Source organism: Myripristis murdjan, chromosome 17, assembly GCF_902150065.1.
Source record: "Myripristis murdjan chromosome 17, fMyrMur1.1, whole genome shotgun sequence".
Taxonomy (NCBI): Eukaryota; Metazoa; Chordata; class Actinopteri; order Holocentriformes; family Holocentridae; genus Myripristis; species Myripristis murdjan.
In genome coordinates, this window is record NC_043996.1 from 23291668 (window position 1) to 23312519 (window position 20852).

Genomic DNA, 20852 nt, shown 5'->3' on the forward strand with positions numbered 1-20852 from the left:
GTCCACCTCCTAACCCCCTCCTCCTCCTCCTCATAAAAGAGAGGAGGGGCGGGAGGCTGGAGAGGGGCAGGGAGGCAGAGACTCATCAGCCAGTGTCAGTGAGGAGTGCAGAACTTCCAGAGGGGCTGACACTGCTGGAGCTCTGCTTTGACACCGATGACAGAGAGGAGAGCTGCCTTTGGAGATGACTGGACTGTCACTGCAAGAACAACATCCCTCGGGTTTGGGAACTTTTCACTACCCTGAGAGTTTGAGAGTCACCAGTGAAGTTTAAAAGAAAAAAAACCCTGAAAGAAATAAAAATAAAAAATAATAAAAAAAAAAAAAAAAAAAAAATTGGAGGACTTCTACTTGGACTACAGAAACTAGGTGAGTCAAAGGAAAGACTGTGAAACATTGTGGGGCACTGATTGAATTTACTGGATTCTGGGATAATCTAACAAAGAATGACTGTGTCATTTCTGCTGGGTGTGTCTGTGGTGCCAAAGAGTGAATTTACAGTGATTTTGTCATGAGATGCAAAAAATCTCAGTAATAACCATGCAATATTCCTGTAGAAAATTGCTGTGGCTGAATTTGTCTCCTACAGTATCACTGTTATATTCATATAATCCTCCTAAATCAGAGGTGGAAAGTAACTAAGTACATTTTCTCTTGTGCTTTACTTAATGTACAGTTTTGAGGTACTTTACTTGAGTATTTTAATTTTGTGAGACTTTTATTGTGCTGCATTTTAGAGGGAAATATTCTGGCTTTTAAGAAAATGCAAAGCATCAGATTTGATGCATTGTTAAAGTGCAAACTAACCATTAGAGCTACAACAAAAAAATATTTCTTGCAGGTTAATGCATCACTAATTTGAGACTCTGAAATGAACCATTCTTCACAATGACTACTTGTCATATTTAAGTGCATTTAATTGCTAATACTTCCACTTGTGTAACATTTGGAAAGCAGAACCTTTATTTTTTCTCTATAAATTAACTTTCAATTTGTGTTTACAGGTACACAGAAAGGAACTGTTGCATAGCCCTGTTGGATAAAAGAAAACTTTAATTGTAACCCAGGATGAAGATGCATCTGCTCTGTTTGGAGTTACTTGTCTTGGTGGGACAGCTGTTCGTGGCCTCGGGGCAGCAGCAGGCCAATGACCCGAGCAGGCAAGTGTCCCAGGACTCGTCCGCCACCCAGAGACAGGGACTCGTGGAGAGAGATGTGGTTCCCATGAGGCCAAACATCACCATGCCGCGCCGCCGGCTGCCGCCCATGTGCACGGGGCCCACGGAGATCAGAGACACGTTCAAGTACATCAACACAGTGGTGTCCTGCCTGGTGTTTGTTGTCGGGATAATCGGCAACTCCACTCTCCTGAGAATCATCTACAAGAATAAGTGCATGCGGAACGGGCCCAACATCCTGATCGGCAGCCTGGCCCTCGGAGACCTGCTGCACATCATCATCGGTATTCCCATCAATGTTTACAAGGTGAGTTAGACGCCTATGAATTCACACAGGGAGCTGAAACACTGGATTTATAGTGACTTTATCCTGCTTTGGTATCCAGATAATATCCTATAATATTTCAAGGGACTTTTTTTTTTATTTGTACAATATCTGAAGTTTATTATAGACTTGCTATGGTTATTTTTGTGAGGGTGTGTACGAATATTGGCCTGCATATATTTAGTTCAGCACTGTGAGATTTGATTTCCAAATCCAGAGCCATAATAGTGAACCTCAAGAGAAATGGCAGCTTAAATCCTACTCAGACACCCCCTCCCTCAACACGCACACACACACACACACACACACACACACACAGATGTACACACTCACACACCCTTCAGGGGCCTTCAAGTAGTTTTGTGCATGTTATTACTCAACTGGATTCTGATCCCCTCTCTATCCCCTCATGTCCCTGGCATGTTATTATCTGTTGGCTTAATGTGTATATGTGTGTGTGAGAGAGAGAGAGGGAGTGAGACCTGTGTGTATTTGGGTAAGGGGGGCAAGCATGTTAAAACAACTGACTGCATACCACAAGAGAGTGAGAGTGGTATATGAAGAGAGGGCCACATATGATTTCAATATGGACACGCTCACATTCCAGTTGCCCATCCAATGAAAGCCTCACGCAGGTTAGCCAGAGTTTTGTTGTTCTCAAAGAGCTCGTCTCTGGCTCACGGGGCTTTCAAGTGAGACAGGCGCCTCGGTGTGTTTCCAAGACAAGCCGGGCGATCAAACCTGAGTACAAAAAAAAAAAAAAAAAGAAAAAATTAAAAGAAAAAAAGTTCACATTTTTTAGGCCTTTTTTTTCAGGTCAAGCTGAAGCATACCTGGTGAACACTGGATGCCTGTAACAGGGGGAATCAAAGTGGAGCCAAAGACAATTTGATGCACTCCCAGCTCCAGTTAAACCCATTCGTCTCTCTCTCTCTCACTCACTTACTCTTTTTTTTCTCTCTCTCTCTCTCTCTCTCTCTCTCTCTCTCTCACTCACTCTCTCTCTCTCAGCTCCTGGCAGAGGACTGGCCATTCGGGGTGGGCTTGTGCAAGCTGGTGCCTTTTGTTCAGAAAGCCTCGGTGGGAATCACGGTGCTGAGTCTGTGTGCTTTGAGCATTGACAGGTACATCGACGCTGGCACCCCATCCAAAACACACACACACACACACACGCACGCACACACACACAGGCTCTCACTGATCTGTACAGACATGTCTGTGTAGCCACCATACAATTCCTTCTAGATAAACCTTGATCCTTTTGCCTTAGATTTCTGTTTGATTTCTTCACTACCCCAGCAGGAGTCACAGGAATAGTTTCATGCCACTTTGACCTTTGACCTACTTATTGTTGGTTGCTTGCAATGTCCGTAGGATAGGAACTGAGGCTTATTCTACTGTAGTACTAATTTAGTCCAGGTAAGACTATCAACTAAATGTAACACTGTATTATTACTACTATACAGTTTGCCTGTTTAAGATGGTCACAAATAAATCAATAGCTATTGTTTCATGCAACAAAACTTTTTTTTTAAAATATTAAATTCTAAAGAATGTACCATTTTCTTTGTGTTTTTAATCCCGTTACTTCTACATCTTGGCAAACAGCATATCTTCAGTAGTGATTTCATGCTAAATCAGTAGGTGTGAAGAACAACTTTGACCAATAAAAGCATCACATTTTTAAACAGCCATGCCTCTTCCATGAGCCTGAACCACCTCTCTTTCCCTAACTGATCTCTAATTGGTTTTTGGCAGCTTTTAGCAGATGATAAGCTTCTCTCTAACAGACCCTTTCGACAGAAAATGCATCAAATTAAGGAAGCAAGAGGCTCTTAAAATGCTGTCTCACTGTGATTTGAAACTGATGGCAGTTTTCAAATTTGATCGGTTAGCTGATTAAACAACTGACGGGACTATTGGCAACCCTCCAGATATCGCGCCGTGGCCTCGTGGAGCCGCATCAAGGGCATCGGTGTTCCCAAATGGATGGCTATAGAGATTGCTCTCATCTGGATACTATCCATCATCTTGGCTGTGCCAGAGGCTGTGGCCTTCGACATGATCACCATGGACTACAAAGGAGAACACCTGAGGATCTGCCTGCTGCACCCCATGCAGAAAACCGAATTTATGAGGGTGAGTTGAAAACACAGAGATACTCAGAGATACACAGCTCCCTGGTGTGATGGCTGTTGACACAGCTGCGCACAGTGCAAACCATATACATATCGATGCACAAACACACACACACACCGTGATTGCACCACGGCTAGGTCATGGTGATACACAGCCTTGGGAAAATGAAGTATCACGAGATTGTCTGTGGTGCTTCTGCAACAGATATATCACAGGAGTTATTGCTCCCATGCCTGACAGAATATATTGCAGCACGTCTTACATCACCCTAGAAATAACAACACACAGAACAGCTACAGTCCCACTGAGCTCTTCAGCTCTTAAGTGATTTTGAATGGACCAAAACTGAAGTCTGGGTTTGAGACACACCCTTGAGACTCACACTCCACTCTACTGTAGGTTAGCCTGCAGTTTTTGCTCCCTAACAAATTTGTATTATACTATCATCTTACCTCAGACACGGCTGCTTCATCTTTATATTCACATAAATGTCTATGCTTGTATAGTAACCTGTACCGTATTTTTCTCTAATTCTGTCTCTGTAGTTCTATAAATCAGCTAAGGACTGGTGGCTGTTCAGTGCATATTTCTGCCTGCCTCTGGCCTGCACCGCCATCTTCTACACACTCATGACCTGTGAGATGCTGAGAAAGAAGAACGGTGTCCAGATCGCCCTCAGTGACCACCTCAAACAGGTCGGTGGGTCTCTGATTATTGACTGTCCTCATATGGAGGATTTAGAACAGGTTTCTCATGTTTCTCCAGGTTTTTTCAAGTTTTGATGACTGAGGGACAATTTAAGGACCCAACATTACAGGATAACAGGCTGCCCAAGACAAAACAGAGTATATGTTGTTTATGTATATGTATATGTTGTGTTTTCTGGAGGACAAAAAATCCCATTTGTCCATTTGTAGATGTTTTAATGACAAAGGTGCACATCTGCAGTTTATGTTTTAGAAATAACTGCAATTTGTAGTTAAGAGGCTCCTCGCTGTCTTACATTTTAAGATTAGTGTCACAGTATTTTTTTGCATTAAACTCCTTGCACATTGCATTCACCTGCTTGCAGATTAGACACATCAGTTTATTCAACCAGTGAGGTAGGATGAAGTAAATGTTGCTGCGTCACCTACAGTGATGACGCAATCTGTCTCACAAGTTGGCATCTCGCAAGTCATACACGACTCGTGAGATGAGTAACTGCCCAGGGGGTGTTATTTAACAATTCTTAAAAGCAAAGCATTGTGCAGTGTTAGTTGGTTAAAAACTGTATTGGAACCGGACCAAATATAACACATGCATTTCCTTATGTCACCATAACTCATCGCGCGTCACCAGAAATGTTTCCAATGGCTGCCAGTGGCCGCGGGCTGCACTGGTTTAGAACAAAAGTGGCTTTTCTCTAATTGTACAGCACAACTTTCAGTGACGGCATCTTTTTCAGTTCAAAGGTTAACAAAGGAAACATTCAGATACATAAACTAAGACTAAGATTCAGAAAATTGATATTAAGTATAGTGAGGCCTTTTTCACACCAGATGTGATTTATGTTTTTTTTCCCTTGAGTCTCGCAGATTTCTATCTTTAATTTAGCAAAAATGTGTTGATTTGAGCATCAGACAGAGCTCAACCAGAGCTTTCCAGTGATGTATAATTCTCATTTCCGTTCCTTTCACAAAATCCTCGATATAATCTATTATTGTATAATTATTTATTTTGTGTGTGTGTGTGTGTATGTGTGTCTAGCGGAGGGAGGTGGCTAAGACAGTGTTCTGCCTGGTGCTGGTGTTCGCTCTGTGCTGGCTGCCTCTCCACCTCAGTCGCATCCTGAAGCTCACAATCTATGACGAGAGAGACCCGAACCGCTGTGAACTGCTCAGGTAACACACACACACACACACACACACACACACACACACACACACCATCATACAACATGATAGGCTGAAAGGTTGGAGTAGAATAGCGTAGAATGGAATAGGTAACAGAATAGATCAGAACAAGACAGAATAGAATAGAATAGATGCAAGCACAGGTGGGACCACCTGTGAGAATAGAATAGAATAGAATAGAATAGAATAGAATAGAATAGAATAGATGACAGAACAGAACAGAACAAGACAAGATAAAATAGAAGACAATACAATACAATAGATGACAGAACAGGACAAGATAAAATAGAATAGAATAGAATAGAATAGAATAGAATAGAATAGAATAGAATAGAATAGAATAGAATAGAATAGAATAGATGACAGAACAGAACAGAACAAGACAAGATAGAATAGAAGACAATACAATACAACAGATGACAGAACAGGACAAGATAAAATAGAATAGAATAGAATAGAATAGAATAGAATAGAATAGAATAGAATAGATGACAGAACAGAACAGAACAGAACAGAACAGAACAGAACAGAACAGAACAGAACAAGACAAGATAGAATAGAAGACAATACAATACAATAGATGACAGAACAGGACAAGATAAAATAGAATAGAATAGAATAGAATAGAATAGAATAGAATAGATGACAGACTAGAACTGAACAGGACAGGACAAGATAGAATAGAACAGAATACAATACAATACATTACAATAGATGACAGAACAGTACAGGACAAGTTAATATAGACTACGATAGAATAGAATAGAATAGAATAGAATAGAATAGAATAGATGAAGTGGAGATGAAGCACTGATGCATCTCTGTGACTTTTCCAGTTTCTTCCTGGTGTTGGATTACATCGGCATCAACATGGCATCTGTCAACTCCTGCATCAACCCCATCGCCCTCTACATGGTCAGCAAGCGCTTCAAGAGCTGCTTCAGGGTAAGATAAGCCACAATTCAAACAACAACAAGAAAGAAAAAAAAAAAAAAAACAGGAATCCATTACATGCAAATGGGGGTGAATTCTAGCCGTTCATTACTTGTATCACACCAAACTGTGAGAACTGTACCTCCCTCACCCGCCTCTCGTTGCTCCTCTCTCTCTCTCTCTCTCTCAGTCGTGCCTGTGCTGCTGGTGCCTGCCCGCTGAGATGCTGATGGACGAGAAGCAGTCGTGCATGAAGCTCAAGGTCACGGAGCGACCGTCCGACCAGAGCAACTCCCGCATGACCAACAAGTCCACGACGGCGTGAGGCAGGGCCGTTCACAGAGGCCGGCAAGTGAGAAGAAAGGAGATCCGGCAAAATACGCGAATGAATAATGAAGTATGGAAGACTGAATGAGGATGGCTGTCCATTCTTACTCCGCCTTATCTAGAGCATCACCAGAAGCGGCCTTCAACCGGCTCCAGACGTGCCTTTGGAAAAGCCCTCGGTGGCTGATCCATAGTGAAATGAACTCATTGTAACATAAACCTCTAAACGCTAACCCGCTGCGGAGCGCTCCACACTCTCTCCATCCAAGGAGCAATGTACGCTGGTGCACTTCAAACGCTCTTGGAAAATCAGTGTGAGGCGTGTAAAAGGGCCAAAGTCAACAGTGTTAATTACACCAGTGCTGATTAATGAGCAGGGGATTAAGTTCAATGAACAAACAAGCAAAAAGAAAAAAAAAAAACACACATACTGCAAATAAATAAATAAATAAATAAATAAATAAAAATTAAAAAAAATCCATCCTAACAAGTCATTTAGTCCCACATTCAGTGCTAAAATATGCCGGCAGAAATGGATGATCCTCATTGGTTTCCAGTACCAGTCAACTTGTGAACACAATTTTCTTGAATGTCCCGTCATTTCCTTCCTCATTCTGCCTCGTCTCGGCGTATTTACACTTGTTCCTGAAAAAAAAATCCCGGACAGGCATCGGAAACAAGTGGGATTATCTCGTCCCACAGTCAGATTTTTTTCACTCGGCTGAAGCAAAACAGGATTTCAACACTGAACGTGAGACTTAATGACTTGTTAAGATGGAGATTTGTTACAGCGCGGGGTGATGTATAACGGGGTGATGGGTACATTAGGAAAGACAGCTCATCGGGCCCGCTGCCTGGATGCTCATGAATGTTATTTTGACATTAGAAGAATCTCGGGAGAGCTTTCCGCTAGTCGAACCGAATGCTCTGTATTCAGGTGTGAGGGTGGTGTGTCGAGGTGGTTACAAGCCGACCACATGTTGCAGAAGTTTGGAAGATGTAAATGTTTAACGGTGAATCTGTTTCTTTCTCTTTGACGTTTGTTCTCTCAGTTGCTTTTAAACAGCATCAACAGCTAAATTTTGTATATTTTATCGCCTACCGCACTCGTGCCTTACTGTCTTCACGTCAGCGTCCCACTAGCTATTGAACTACTGATGGTGTGTGATTTCGGCTGTGTGACCATTTAGCTCTTGTACTATATGTACTATGTGTATGATATTGGGCCTGTTGTTGAGGCTTCATGATGGTATTTGCTCAATAATATCTTAATATGACCTGTTACCTCAGTTGGTATGACAAGAGGTAGGAGTTTTGTTGTTTTTTGTTTTTTTTTCCAGTACAGAAATGAAATAAATAAAATAAAATAAATAAAACTCATCATTTACTTTTGTTTTTTTAGTCCCATACTCAGTGCTAAAACCTTCTTTTTCTTAAACCAAGTGAAATAATCTGCCAGTGGGATGAGGTTATCCCATTTGCTTCTAATGCAGTTTCACTTGTTTGGGGGAATTTTTCGGGGAATAAGTGTAAGCATGTTGAATCAAGGCAGAATCAAGGCACATCAGCCCACTCGTATCAAGAAAACGACGCTTGAACGAAGAAAATTCTGGAAACAAGTTGATTAGCATCGGAAACAAGTGGGATTATCTCCTCCCGGTGGCAGATTGTTTAGCTTGTTTTAAGGAAAACAAGATTTTGACTCCGAATGAGGTTAAATGGTGGGGATTTCTTGCAGCGTGGCCTGTTTTTCTGGCCCCTGTGTGTGTGTTCGTGTATGTGTGTGTGGGTGTGTGGGTGGGTGTGTGTTTGGGTTTGATTGAAGTGTGACCAAAGGCAACCATCATGTGATAGTGAACGTTAACATAGAGCATTACTGTGTTCTCTCCCTCCATCTCTCTCGGTCTCTCTTTCTGTCCCCCATCTCTCTCTCTCTCTCTCTCTCTCTCTCTCTCTCTCTCTCTCTCTCACACACACACACACACACACACACACACAGCTTTGACCTGGGAATGTTCCTTCAGGCTAAGGCAGTGTCACGCATGTCACATTAGCTGTCAAAGACGCTCTGTGTCCTGTGATCCCTTCCCACCCCTCCTTCACTCACTGTATCTCTTTGTTGAATGAAGCTGTTATTCCCATAATCGATACATAACCTATATATAATCAGTTTGATCAAGGAAAACATATAACTTACCTGAAAGAAAAAAAAAACAGAGACTAAAGTTGCCCTACAGATTCCAGAAAATAGGCATAACTGGGATTGTTTTTGCAAGCGAGAGGCAGAGGGAGCGCCCCTACACAGAGATGCAGGAGAGGAGCTTCACGGCACAACAAATGACACAGGTACCAGCAGGTGGCTTTACCTAGCAATAGTTGTACTGATGCACGAGCAATGACCAATCAGAGGGCTCCGCATCTGGTTACTGGCCAATCAGGAACATCCCATCCCCTTTAGGAAGAGCACAGTATAGGACGGGGCTGCGAGGTTTAAAAGATTATGCCGGGAGAAATATTATTGTTCATGTTGATTCATTGTGAATCCAAGTGCCCAGGACAGGCAGCAGGACACAGGCAGCAGAACAACAAGATAGAAGAAAGATTTTCCTCAGAGGAAAGCAGCTGGACAATCCTGCTGAACCAGCTACACTGAGAGGAGAGGAGAGGAGGAGAGGAGAGGAGAGGAGACGAGAAGAAGAGGAGAGGAGACGAGACGAGACGAGAGGAGACGGGAAGAAGAGGAGAGGAAAGGAAAGGAGAGGAAAGAAAAGGGGAGAGGAGACGGGAAGAAGAGGAGAGGAGAAGAGACTATGGGAGAGAAGAGGAGAGGAAACACAAAGGGAAGAAGAGAAGAGAAGAGGAGGAGAGGAGAGGAAGAGAGGAGAGGAGAGAAAAACAGGAGAGGAGGGAAGAAGAGGAGAGGAAACAAAGGAAAGAAGAGAAGAGAAGAGAAGAGGAGGAGAGGAGGGGAGGAGGAGAAGAGAAGAAAAGAGAAGAGAAGAGAAGGAGAGGAGAGGAGGAGAGAAGAGAAGGAGAGGAGGGGAGGAAGAGAAGAGAAGAGAAGAGAAGAGAAGAGAAGAGAAGAGAAGAGAAGAGAAGGAGAGGAGGGGAGGAAGAGAAGAGAAGAGAAGAGAAGAAGAGAAGAGAAGAGCACCTGGAGAGGAGAAAAGATTTTTTGCTCCATTGAGTCATTGTGTTTGTGGTTCTCTCACAAATGTTGGGTGTTTACAGGTTTTGTTGGTGTGTAGGAAGGTTATTACAGTTTAAGCCTTTTTCATTAGTTTTCATTTGGTTTGACTTTCTGTTTTCAGTTTCAGCTTCATATTAATTCATTTTTAAAGCATCATTCTTACCGATCACCATTTTTAAAAATGTATTCACTCAGGACACATGAATAAACTGACAAACACGGAAACTAAAGTCAGTGTATCTATCATTTTAATTTATTTTAGCTTCATGAACATACAATACAGTTTCAGGTAGTGATCTTTTTTATTATTTTTTATAGTTTTTATTTTATTTCAGTTAAGAGATGTTTTTGGGGTAGAACTTCATATTATATGAAAAAAAAAAAAAATTGACCATTTTAGCAATTTTGGACTTTAATAACAGAGGATGCCCCCGGACCCCCTACAACAGTTTGGGCTCAGCTGGTCCAGCCAATCTGAAGAATAAAAGCACTTAATACTAATAAAGTTGGCTGAACAGGCAAAAGAAAATCCTCTTCTCTCTCCTTCACACTCCTCTCTCAGACTCATCTCTGCATCTGTTTCCCCCTTTTTCACCCTCCATCCCCTTCCCCTCCCTCTCTCTCTCTCTCTCCTACCCTTCATTCCTCTTTTCACCCTCAGGCTCCGCTGCCTCTGTTTTCCCAGAATGCTCTAACACAATTCACTGCGGTTTGAACTGAAATCAAACCCACTGGTGTTGTAAGTGAGCAACAGCCTCAATCAACAGACCCGGCTGCATTCCTCTCGTAACCCTCCGGAAAAAAAAAAAAAAAATCTCCATATTAACAAGGAATTTAGTCTCATGCCTTTTTTAAAATCTCATTTTCCTTCAAACAAGGTAAAAAAAAAAAATCAGAGGTGGGATGAGATAATCCCATTTGTGTCTGATGCCAATCAACTTATTTCCAGAATTTTAAAGAATTCAAGTTTAATTTTCCTGATTCCAGTGAGCTGATTTGTCCTATTCTGCGTATTTATACTTACACCAGAAAAAAAATCCTGGAACTACTGAAAAAGCATGGGAAAATGTCATCCCACTTGCGGATTATGACTTGTTAACATGGAGATTTCTCAGTATCATTGTGCCAACACTGGGGATTATTATTACTCTGGATATCAGTCATGAGATCCACAGCTGATCGGTCGAATGTTCCTCCCAGACCACAGAAACGTAAAACATTCTCTAAAATATGCAATGACATTTTATTTATTCATTAATTGTCCGGTTATGTTTTTTTCAAATTAATTCATTGGCCTAAGGAAAGTTTCAGTGGATCACCCCGCTTGAAAGAGCTGCTACTCACTTCAAAAACTTCATTAATATGTGTATGACTTTGCTTAGAAGCATCTCCTAAAGCTCTTGAGACTCAGAGCCCTCTGCTCCTTATTACACACACACACACACACACACACACACACACAGGCGCGTGTGTACATGCATGCATATAGATGTGCACAGTACACACACACATGCCACGCACAGCAGGTTCCAGCAGAAATTGCAGGAATGGAGGGTTGGCTGTTCTGCGGGTTTGTGTCTCAGGGGTTGGGGTGTGAGCCGACCTCGGCCTCGCTGTTCCTTCTTTCTTTGTTCCAACATTCTTCCATTTTCAACCCCTCGCACTCCACGGTTTTCATATTTACCCGATTTACCCATCAGACTTTGGTCAGAGGACATTAGAGGATAGGCTCACCTTTTTTGAACTCACACCTCACTAAAACGCTGCCTGCCATCATTCCTGATCATTGTGGACAGCACAGAGCACAACTTGAGGACGTTCTCGCTGTTTTGGCTTCAACGCGGGCCAGTAAGGCAAAAAAAAACACGATATATTCCCTTTTCAAAAATGGTGACCCTTTGTATAAACAAGTGGTTCGCAAACGATCTGGCCCCAGGGTCCATTTTTGTCCTCAGTCCTCATAACCTAACCTAAGAGCCGTTCAGTTTTATTTTGCAAGAGGAACAGTGGTCATCCACAATGCCTTTCTGTGCTGCTAAAAAACAAAATAATCAAGAAAAGTGCAATGATGGCTTAAATCCCAATGAAATACAAAGTCATTCCATCAGAAATTTGATTAAAGGGAAAGTTCACCCAAAATACAGAAAAAAAAACCCAAGATATTTTCAACACCCGAGTTTAATCCATGCCTCCACGATAGTTTTTATGTGATTGGGCGAGGTTTCCTTCCACCCCACCCCAATACAAACAGAATCAGAATCAACTTCACTGGTCAAGTGTGAATATGCCTACATGGGATTTGACTCTGGTTTACAGCAGCTTCTTGTACTTGTACGCATCACTCAAAAACAAAAGAGAAAGGCAACAAAAAAGGAGAGAAAAACAAAAAGACATAAACAGGAATAATAAACAAAATACTGGAGTTAAGAATGTATAAACAACAAGGCATGTCACAACAATACAGAGTGTAGTTATGACTGAATATTTTATGACCAGTATACAGCAGTTCTATTTGTATTTATAACTGCACATTAATATTGCACATGTGATTTAACAAGAGGCAATGCACATCAGAGATACGTAAGTGAGAGAAGTCAGTCTGTCTCTCAACAAGTGTGCATTATAATCTACATTTGAGGTTTGTAAGTGATAGATAGTGAGGTGGGTGGGTGGGAGGTGGTGTTACTGACTCCCTGTAATAACAGTGAGGCTGGATGGGTATTTGTTGATAGAGCTCAAACCGCCCAAAACACGTGAAAAACTCAACAGCAACAGCTCTTTCCAAAAAAAATGATGACACAGATACCCAGAAAACAGTTTCACTGGGACCTATTTCCTGCTGAAGAACACCAGCAAGCTGCTCCGTCTATCACAGTGAGTATGAAACGGAGGCGGATGGATACAAGGAACGGTGCGGCAGACTGGAAACGTCCCTACACAGAAATTAGGAGACCTCACCTCACAAGGACACTCCATGGATGGACAGCTTGCATGTGTTTTTTTGTATTTTTTTTTTTTATCTAGTTTCCTCTCTGAAGCTGATCTCACTTACAAGCTGCATTGGGAGATGGAAGTCCAAAATGAAAAAAACCTGTACCGTAATATGCTGTACTTCAAAATAAAGTGTTTTTTGTCGTTTGTTTGCTTTTGATTAAGTAAATCCACAAGTTGAGTGGACAGAATGAACCTTAATGAACGATTTATGAAGCCTTAAAACAATTGGTCCGCCGGGTTGGGTTGAAGCCCGGAGAAAAGAAGCAGCACAAAGGGAAATAAAAGAAACCCGCTCCTTTAAAGGCAGACTATGCAGCTTCAAAGGGGAGGGAAGCCCACCTTGTTATGATGTGGTAAATAATGATGAATGTCACTCAACTCGTAAAAGAATAGAGCTTAGAAATGCCTCAGAGGTTCAGGACGGCCTTTTTACTCCATCATAAGCCATAATAGGAGCATATTGTGCTCCATTTTTTTGATGTTTTCGTGTGCATTTGACATCAAAACATTAGATCCAAGACAGGTATGTAAAGGTGTTAGGTTAATTCTGTGGGTTATTAGTGTTGGCAGGAGCCTGAGGGGTTTTATCTTTCCTCAACCTCATCCTTAACATTAGGAAACAAAGTGGGTTAGCCTCCCATTTGAAACTGCAGAGTCTGCCTTTAACAAGTAATTTGTAACATTTCATTACATAAATCAGACTGGCCTCATTAGAAATCCCATAAATTCTAGGCAGGGTATACCCTTGCGGTGGTTAAGGTTAAGATTGTGGTTGGGTGAGGGTTTTCACTGTTTTAGCAAATCAGTAATAAAGCACAATTCATTTTCTGACCAATCACAGCACTTGTGGGCATTTATTGTGCAGAAATGTATTAAGAGTCATAATCAAGCGCCAGAAAAAGGCTCAGTAAGCCGTCAATCACAGAAAAGTTGACGAAACTGGCTTTCTCCGCTCTCATTTTCTCAACTGTCTGGTGCTAAGTGGATTGTCAGCACCCAACTGGCAACTAAGCAGGCTAAAGTAAACCTCCGTAAGAATTTGCAGACACTACATGACCTCAGTCTGCGCCGTATCACAACACTGGATCAGCAAATCACCAGACAGCTGTCACTGTTATCCAGCACCTTTCTCTACCTTATTTGGCTCTCGCTCCTGTCTTTTCATCTCATCTGATTACACCGGACCCGGGAGAAATATGTTAATTGAATAGCATATGCCCAGCATTTGGTGCATAAGACTGGCTGACTTCTTTCTGTGTTTTAGAATATTTATTCTGGACTGACAGCACGAGGAGGAGCGCTCTCAGTCTGGCATAGTTTATGTTAACATTTGGACAGAACAAAGAAAATATGCTTTCATAATGTGAGTGTGCGTGAGTGTGTGTGTGTGTGTGTGTGTGTGTGTGTATGTAGCCTCACATTTCAAGCTCAGCCAAGAAAATACTTCAAAGGAAAAATATTGAACCAAGCTTAAACCAAGACACTCACACTGCCTACAAGAACACCAAACAAAGGTATGCGAGTTGGAATCTGCATCTGAATGTATGTGTGTGTCTCTGTGTGTGAGCGTGTGTGTGTGTGTGTGTGTGTGAGAGAGAGAGAGAGAGAGAGAGAAAGAGAGAGAGAGAGAGAATGTACGTCATGCATTTTTGTCAAATTTGAAGAACCGTTTATGGTCACAGAGTATTGATTTCACACTTTGAGAAATGGTTGACAAACAACACTGAAGCTAAACTCTTCACTCACTTATATTTACACAGGCACACTACACACACACACACACACACACACAGAGAGAGAGAGAGAGAGAGAGAGAGAGAGAGAGAGAGCGGCAGAAGCAGCAGAGGGTGAGCAGACATGGCCGGCAGAAGGAATTCATCAGGCTGGTGTCCTATGGATTATTGAGCGACCCTTTCATCTATTTCTCTCTAAGTTCTGGATCTGCACACTTTTGGCTTTCTTGCTGCATGTGCCACCTTACACTGTTAATTCATTTATGGTTTTCTGCACGTCTGACAATGCCATGATAAATCTACGAGGCCACAATAAAGGGAAAAAAAAAACAATAGACTTATCAAGCATAGATGCACATATGGTTTGCAGACCAGTTAAGGAGGCTGGTATTTGAAAAGCTGCTTTTTCAGGCGCCAGCAACAGCAGCACCAAATACTGCGAGAGTGCCTCTGAGCAAAAACCGCCTCCCTGCCATGATGTGCATGTGCACCAACCTGCTCTGAGGACAGATGTGCAAGATCTGGCTAACATCTGCGAAATCTGCAGCTGCGTGCAGTTTGTCACTGTGGTTGTGTTTGAGTGGGGGGAAAATAAATAAATAAAGCCATGCACGTACTGTAGAAGATGAATACATGGTATGAATGTGTATTACTTGTTCAGCAGGGCTGCCGAGGAACAGATTGTATGTAATGACATTACAACACCCTAATTTACAAAATGGCAGCTGCACATGGTTGCAGATATGGAATAAAAAAAGAATCAGATTATGGACTTACTTGAAATGATTTAGGAAGCTGTAAGACATTATTATAGTAAATTTTTGTGTAATTTTGCAAGTAACTTTGTCTTTTGCTTTAACTTAATTTCTCTCAGTAATCATATCTATCTATCTATCTATCTATCTATCTGTCTATCTATTTGTTCACACACACACCAACCCTAACCCACCCACATCCACACTCACATGCGCACACAAACACATTGTAATAATCAAACCCTGCCCTCTGCTACTTTGCACAAACAGTATGGGAGTTCACCCAGGTTTGAGCCAAACCAGCACATTCTTGAAGCTGACTGAAAATTGTAGTTGGAAGAAAAATGAAAAAAAAAAAAAAAAAAAACACGAAGGAATGAGGGGGAGTCAGAGTCATGCAAACATCGTATGAACTCCAGCAACGCATTGTACTGAAGGTGATTCATCAGCCCAGAGTGCACAGGTCCCACAAACGGATTAATATTATTCATGGGAAAATGCTGGTATGTAAAAATCACCAATCAATAAGACACAAATAGTTCAGTTCTCAAAAATAAAATTATTTGATATAAGCAATAGTCTTTAAGTGACTCTGTAGCTTTAATACTCAGAATTACAGTGCTATATCAAACGGGCTTTCCAATTTGCATGAATGTCCATGTTTCTACAAATGCTGGATATCTTCTTTTTCATTTAGGAAGAAAAATGTTACCAATTTAAAGCTCTTAAACATGGCTATTTGGCAAGAAAAGGTATGAAGACAGCAAAAGGCCTTCAATCATCTCCATAACGAGTTTTACCACATGAGCACTCATACAGCACAAATCTACCTTTTTTTTTTTTTTTTTTTAATAGTGATGAACTAACTAAAACTAACCATACTGCATGGTCCAGTTTCACAGGGTATCAATGCATGAAGCTTACTTTAGAAAAGGTCCATACACAGTGTTGCGCTGGGGTAGTTGTGCAGCCATTTAAGTATTTACAGGTTACACAAAGTCTGAAGGTGTGACAGCAGCTTTCATAGTCACATACATACATTCTCCTCAACGCAGAAGGGGCCCTGTTCACATGACAGAGCTGATGTTGTTTATTAAATAGTGGTGACCGGGTGCTGGGGAAGCACACTGCCCACACTGGACTCTGCAGTATGACTGAGTCACATTCTGGGAACCAAAGGCAATAGAGGCGTTCTCCTTTGCTCTTCATTAAAAGAGGAAGAAAAGAGAGGAAGTGAGAGCAGGGGTCAAACTTTGTCGGAGGGTGTCGATGCACGGGCTGGCCACTAGGGAGCACCAGGGACTGGAGAAAGGACGGCGCTACGTTTCATTTAATGCATGTCTCTCTCACTGTGCGTATATAAGTGTGTGTGCATGTGCATGAAATGTGTGTGCATGTGTGCCCTTGCCTACCTGCATGTGTGTCCACCTGTCAGTCCCTGTGTCTGTCCATATTTGCTTCATGTGTGTACAAAGCAGTCAGCAGACCTACATGAAACTGTGCACACACTTTAATTTAGATGAAGCTGATATAATGGTTTAATATGTAGAGACGACAAAGGAACCATGGAGTAGTTTTAACCTGAAGTCTTCTTCTTAACATTGTGTGCACACACACATATCACACACCTCCCATTGGGCGTGGACCCACAAACAGCCCATACAGCTGTTTGCTGATCAGCTGCACGGCTCTGCTGCTTTACAATGCAAATAAACCCATGTTTACATTTGCCCCTCACTGACAATGGTCACCATGGGTTACCTGCACTCACAACACAGGTAACCAATTAAAACCCACAGGGGGAGGAGCTTTCCAGAGAAAAGGGGAAGCAAGGACAGACAAGGTTTGAAGGGAAGGGGAAAAAAATAACACACTGTACGCTGATCTAAAGCTCGCATGGTATTTTCATGGTAACTGGGAATTCAAGAAAGGAAACTGATTTGAGGTCTGTACGCAGATGCAGCTTTTCTTTGTTTGCCAAAAGGGATGAGAACAACTTCCTGTTCTGTTTTAGATGTGCCAGCCAGCTGCTGCTCTGACAGATACAGACTCAAACCATAAACAGAAGGTAAGTCCACTGCTTCTATTCTATGGTAAATGCCTCCTACTCTATATGAAGGAAAACCCTTAGCACTACAAAAACTAGAAAAGGAAACTTGGCAAGTTTGGTAGTAGTTTGTAAAGTGATGGCGTGGTGCATGCATGGGCTGAAGGGAAAGTGAAAGTATTTTTTCAGTGAGTGTGAGTGTTCATTCGAGGCACTCGGCCTGCTGTACGAGACTGGAAAGTAGTTGCTTATGAGCTACTTTAAATCAGAGCAAAGGCATATACACGCAAACACCAACACACACATACACACACACACATGTGCGTGCCAAGAAGGTCGTCGTAACAGAAGTGTTATGACCACCTCCACCATGCCCCGATTCCCAATCTCCTCCTCTCCACACACCATATTTCACTGTGTTCATTTAGCGAGGCCTGGTTACCCCAAGCAACAAGAGGGGCTTATCAGCTGCTCCTTCTCCTGCCATACTGTTATCAGGCTGGCCTAGTTCACACACACACACACACACACACATATACACACTGTCTCTCTCTCTCTCTCTCTCTCTCAAACACACACACACACATGCAGTCTCTCTATCTCGGTCTCTCCCTTACACACTCTCACGCAGACTGGGGAATGAATGTTATGGGGGCTTATCAGTGTCCTTAGGGGGCTGGCAGCCACTTCACACACTCAGATCCCAGTGCTGAGGCCACAGAGACAAACCTATGTGACCAGAGAACTGATGAACAAAGGCTCTATACTGTTAGTCTGCTCTATAAGAGTGGCAGGCTGCAGGGCACACTGACAATGAACATACATACACACAGGCACAATGGCAGTCAGTAGCGGTCACCGGTCAAAGAATGTGACTATCGGTGGTCCGTGCAGATGTTCTGATCTCTATCTGCACATCGGCTTTAATGCAGTGGGGAAAGCAAGCCGTTTTCATCACAGGTTGGATACAAGGCAATGTTGTGCATATAATTTTCTGCCACTAGTAATAAGCATGACAGCCTAACATCTATCCAGAGCCTGGTTTTCAGTTTAGTGGTGATGGAACAATATTTGGTTTAAAGCTGATACCAGAATCTTCCCACTTGGGCTGAACAGTCTGATAAAAACATTATCATTTTGCAATTATTTGGACAGATGTTGCAACTGCAACATTTATTTTTTTAGTGGAACTCTTTATTTTTGCAGCGTAATTTTAATTTTCACCAGGAAAAAAAAACAACAAACATGTGGAAACACACACACACACACCATCTATGTGACCTCTCTCTTCTTGTGGTGCTGGGAATCACATCTCCCCTAGAAATTCCAAGATGTGTGAAAAATTAGTGATGGCCATACACACAGTTACTTCTGCATATGATATTTTCTGTCGCTCATCAACATTTCAATCCACTGACCTTTTTTTGTGATTAAAAATGTCGACCAGAATATTTCATTTATACCGTAATGATACTGCATGTGGCCATATTGTGATTTGACAATATTTTGATTAACTGTTCAGCCCTATATCTAAATACTGGCCAATACCAAAACAATAACCACATGATTTTTTTTGAAAGAATTGCAATACAAATGCAGGTGCAAAACAGGTTAAGCTTTTCAGACATGATTAGAGTTTTTTTTTTTTTTTTTTTTTTTAAACAAAAGATCACTGTAATTTGAACCTGTAACTAATTTTTCAGTGACACACTCAATCAAATAAGGTCAAACCAATTAGCCAAATATGGAATGTAAAAATAATGTTGGACCTATACTGAGAGGGATACTGCTTTTTAAAGCTGATTTCAATTGATACCTCGATCTGCTTTGACAAAATATTGGTCTATATTTGTCCATCCCTAACATTCAGTTAAATGATAAGATTTTTTTTCCGTTCTGTTCAAATTGTGATAAAACTTGCATGGAGGAAATGTTCAAACAAGGTATAAAAATTTTTTAAAAAATCAAAGTTGAGTGGACTGGTGTCAGCTCAGCCTACAATAAACAGATTTCTGATTTGGATTAAACAAAACCCCCTCTGCTGTTTTAATCAAGAACACTGAGGAAGCTATAACTTTCACACCTATTGTGTCAAAAGAAGGGCCGATCCTCCTCTCTGACTTGAAAACATCACACAGTTTTTTTTTAGGCGTAGTCGAGCCTGCGTTCCACTGACACCGCACGTCCTGCAGAACCTAAAAACCATCGCCCACCAGCGACTGCAAACATCAGAGGAAGTCGAAATTGAGAAGGCCACCGCTGGCAGAAATGTTGGCAGCAGTTTGGCAGTGGAAGCTCAGGAAGCGGTGCCTCCTAACTGAGCTGTGCTTCCTGTGTGATAACAGACCCAAACACGGCGTGCCTCTACAGCGCAAACACACTAAGACAAAGACACACACTAATGTGGCTCTCTCCACTTGAGACTCTGAAACACACTTGGATTATTAAATTAAAAAAAAAAAAAAAGAGAAGTGCAAGCGTGCCATGATTAATATAAATGAACTGCGACTGAAATCAAAGTAATCAGTGATTACAATTCCTTCATAGCAACTGGATAGAGATCTGCTGTGACCAAAACCTAGAAATTGGTAGGATCTTCATCAAGAGAGGGCTTAAAGTAAGTGCAGGTGTGCCCACAACTGCCATTTGACACCTGCAAGAGAAAAAGGCTGCAGTACAGCAGCAACGAAGGGGACTGTATTCAATCAGTGGTTATCTTTAACCTCGGCACACACCAGAATTATTTAAACATGGAAGAGAGGGGAGCAGGGATAGTCAGGGGACTGAGCGCGGGGATATAGGAGGGCAGCCGAGTCAGAGCGAGTGATTAAAGAGAATCAGCAGCGAAGTGAAGGGCAGAGCACATGATGAGAGGACAGGAGAGCGGGGTGCAAAGCAGAGAGGTGCAAGGCTAGAGGCGGGTGTTCAAACATGTGGCAATTAAAAAAAAAACACAAGGGAGGACAGGACGGGGGAGCAGAGGAGGGCGAAATTTGTTTCACAGCCTGGTTTTGTAGTTCTGACTTTCCCACTGACAGCCGTGTTGTAATGAACGTGCACATAACTGCCTTGAAACCTTGAACGCTACTGAGCAAAGGCATACTGATGTTTCAAGTGCAGCACCAGCTGCCTCCCCCCCTCCTGCACGTACAGCTACACACACACACACACACACACATACACGCTTAGGCGCTCATTGCGATGCAGAGGCTTCCTTCCTGTTGCTGGTTTGGCCTCTTTTAGAAGCAAGATAAGAGCAAAAGAATGAGATGTATTAAAAAGGAGGGAGCAGGGAGGTAAAACTATGATGTTTCTCTTCCTGTTTTAGATCAGTGT

The 20852-nt window shown here is 42.1% G+C and overlaps 1 protein-coding gene across 1 annotated transcript; it reads left to right on the forward strand.

Annotated features, from left to right (window-relative positions):
• The first annotated feature begins 1068 nt into the window (after window positions 1-1068).
• On the forward strand, window positions 1069-7035 carry ednrba (endothelin receptor Ba). The gene is made up of 7 exons (XM_030074071.1): window positions 1069-1485; window positions 2515-2627; window positions 3438-3642; window positions 4188-4337; window positions 5392-5525; window positions 6374-6482; window positions 6661-7035. Exons 1-7 carry the CDS (start codon window positions 1069-1071, stop codon window positions 6793-6795), a joined length of 1263 nt encoding a protein of 420 aa, XP_029929931.1. The 3' UTR covers window positions 6796-7035.
• The last annotated feature ends 13817 nt before the right edge of the window (window positions 7036-20852 follow it).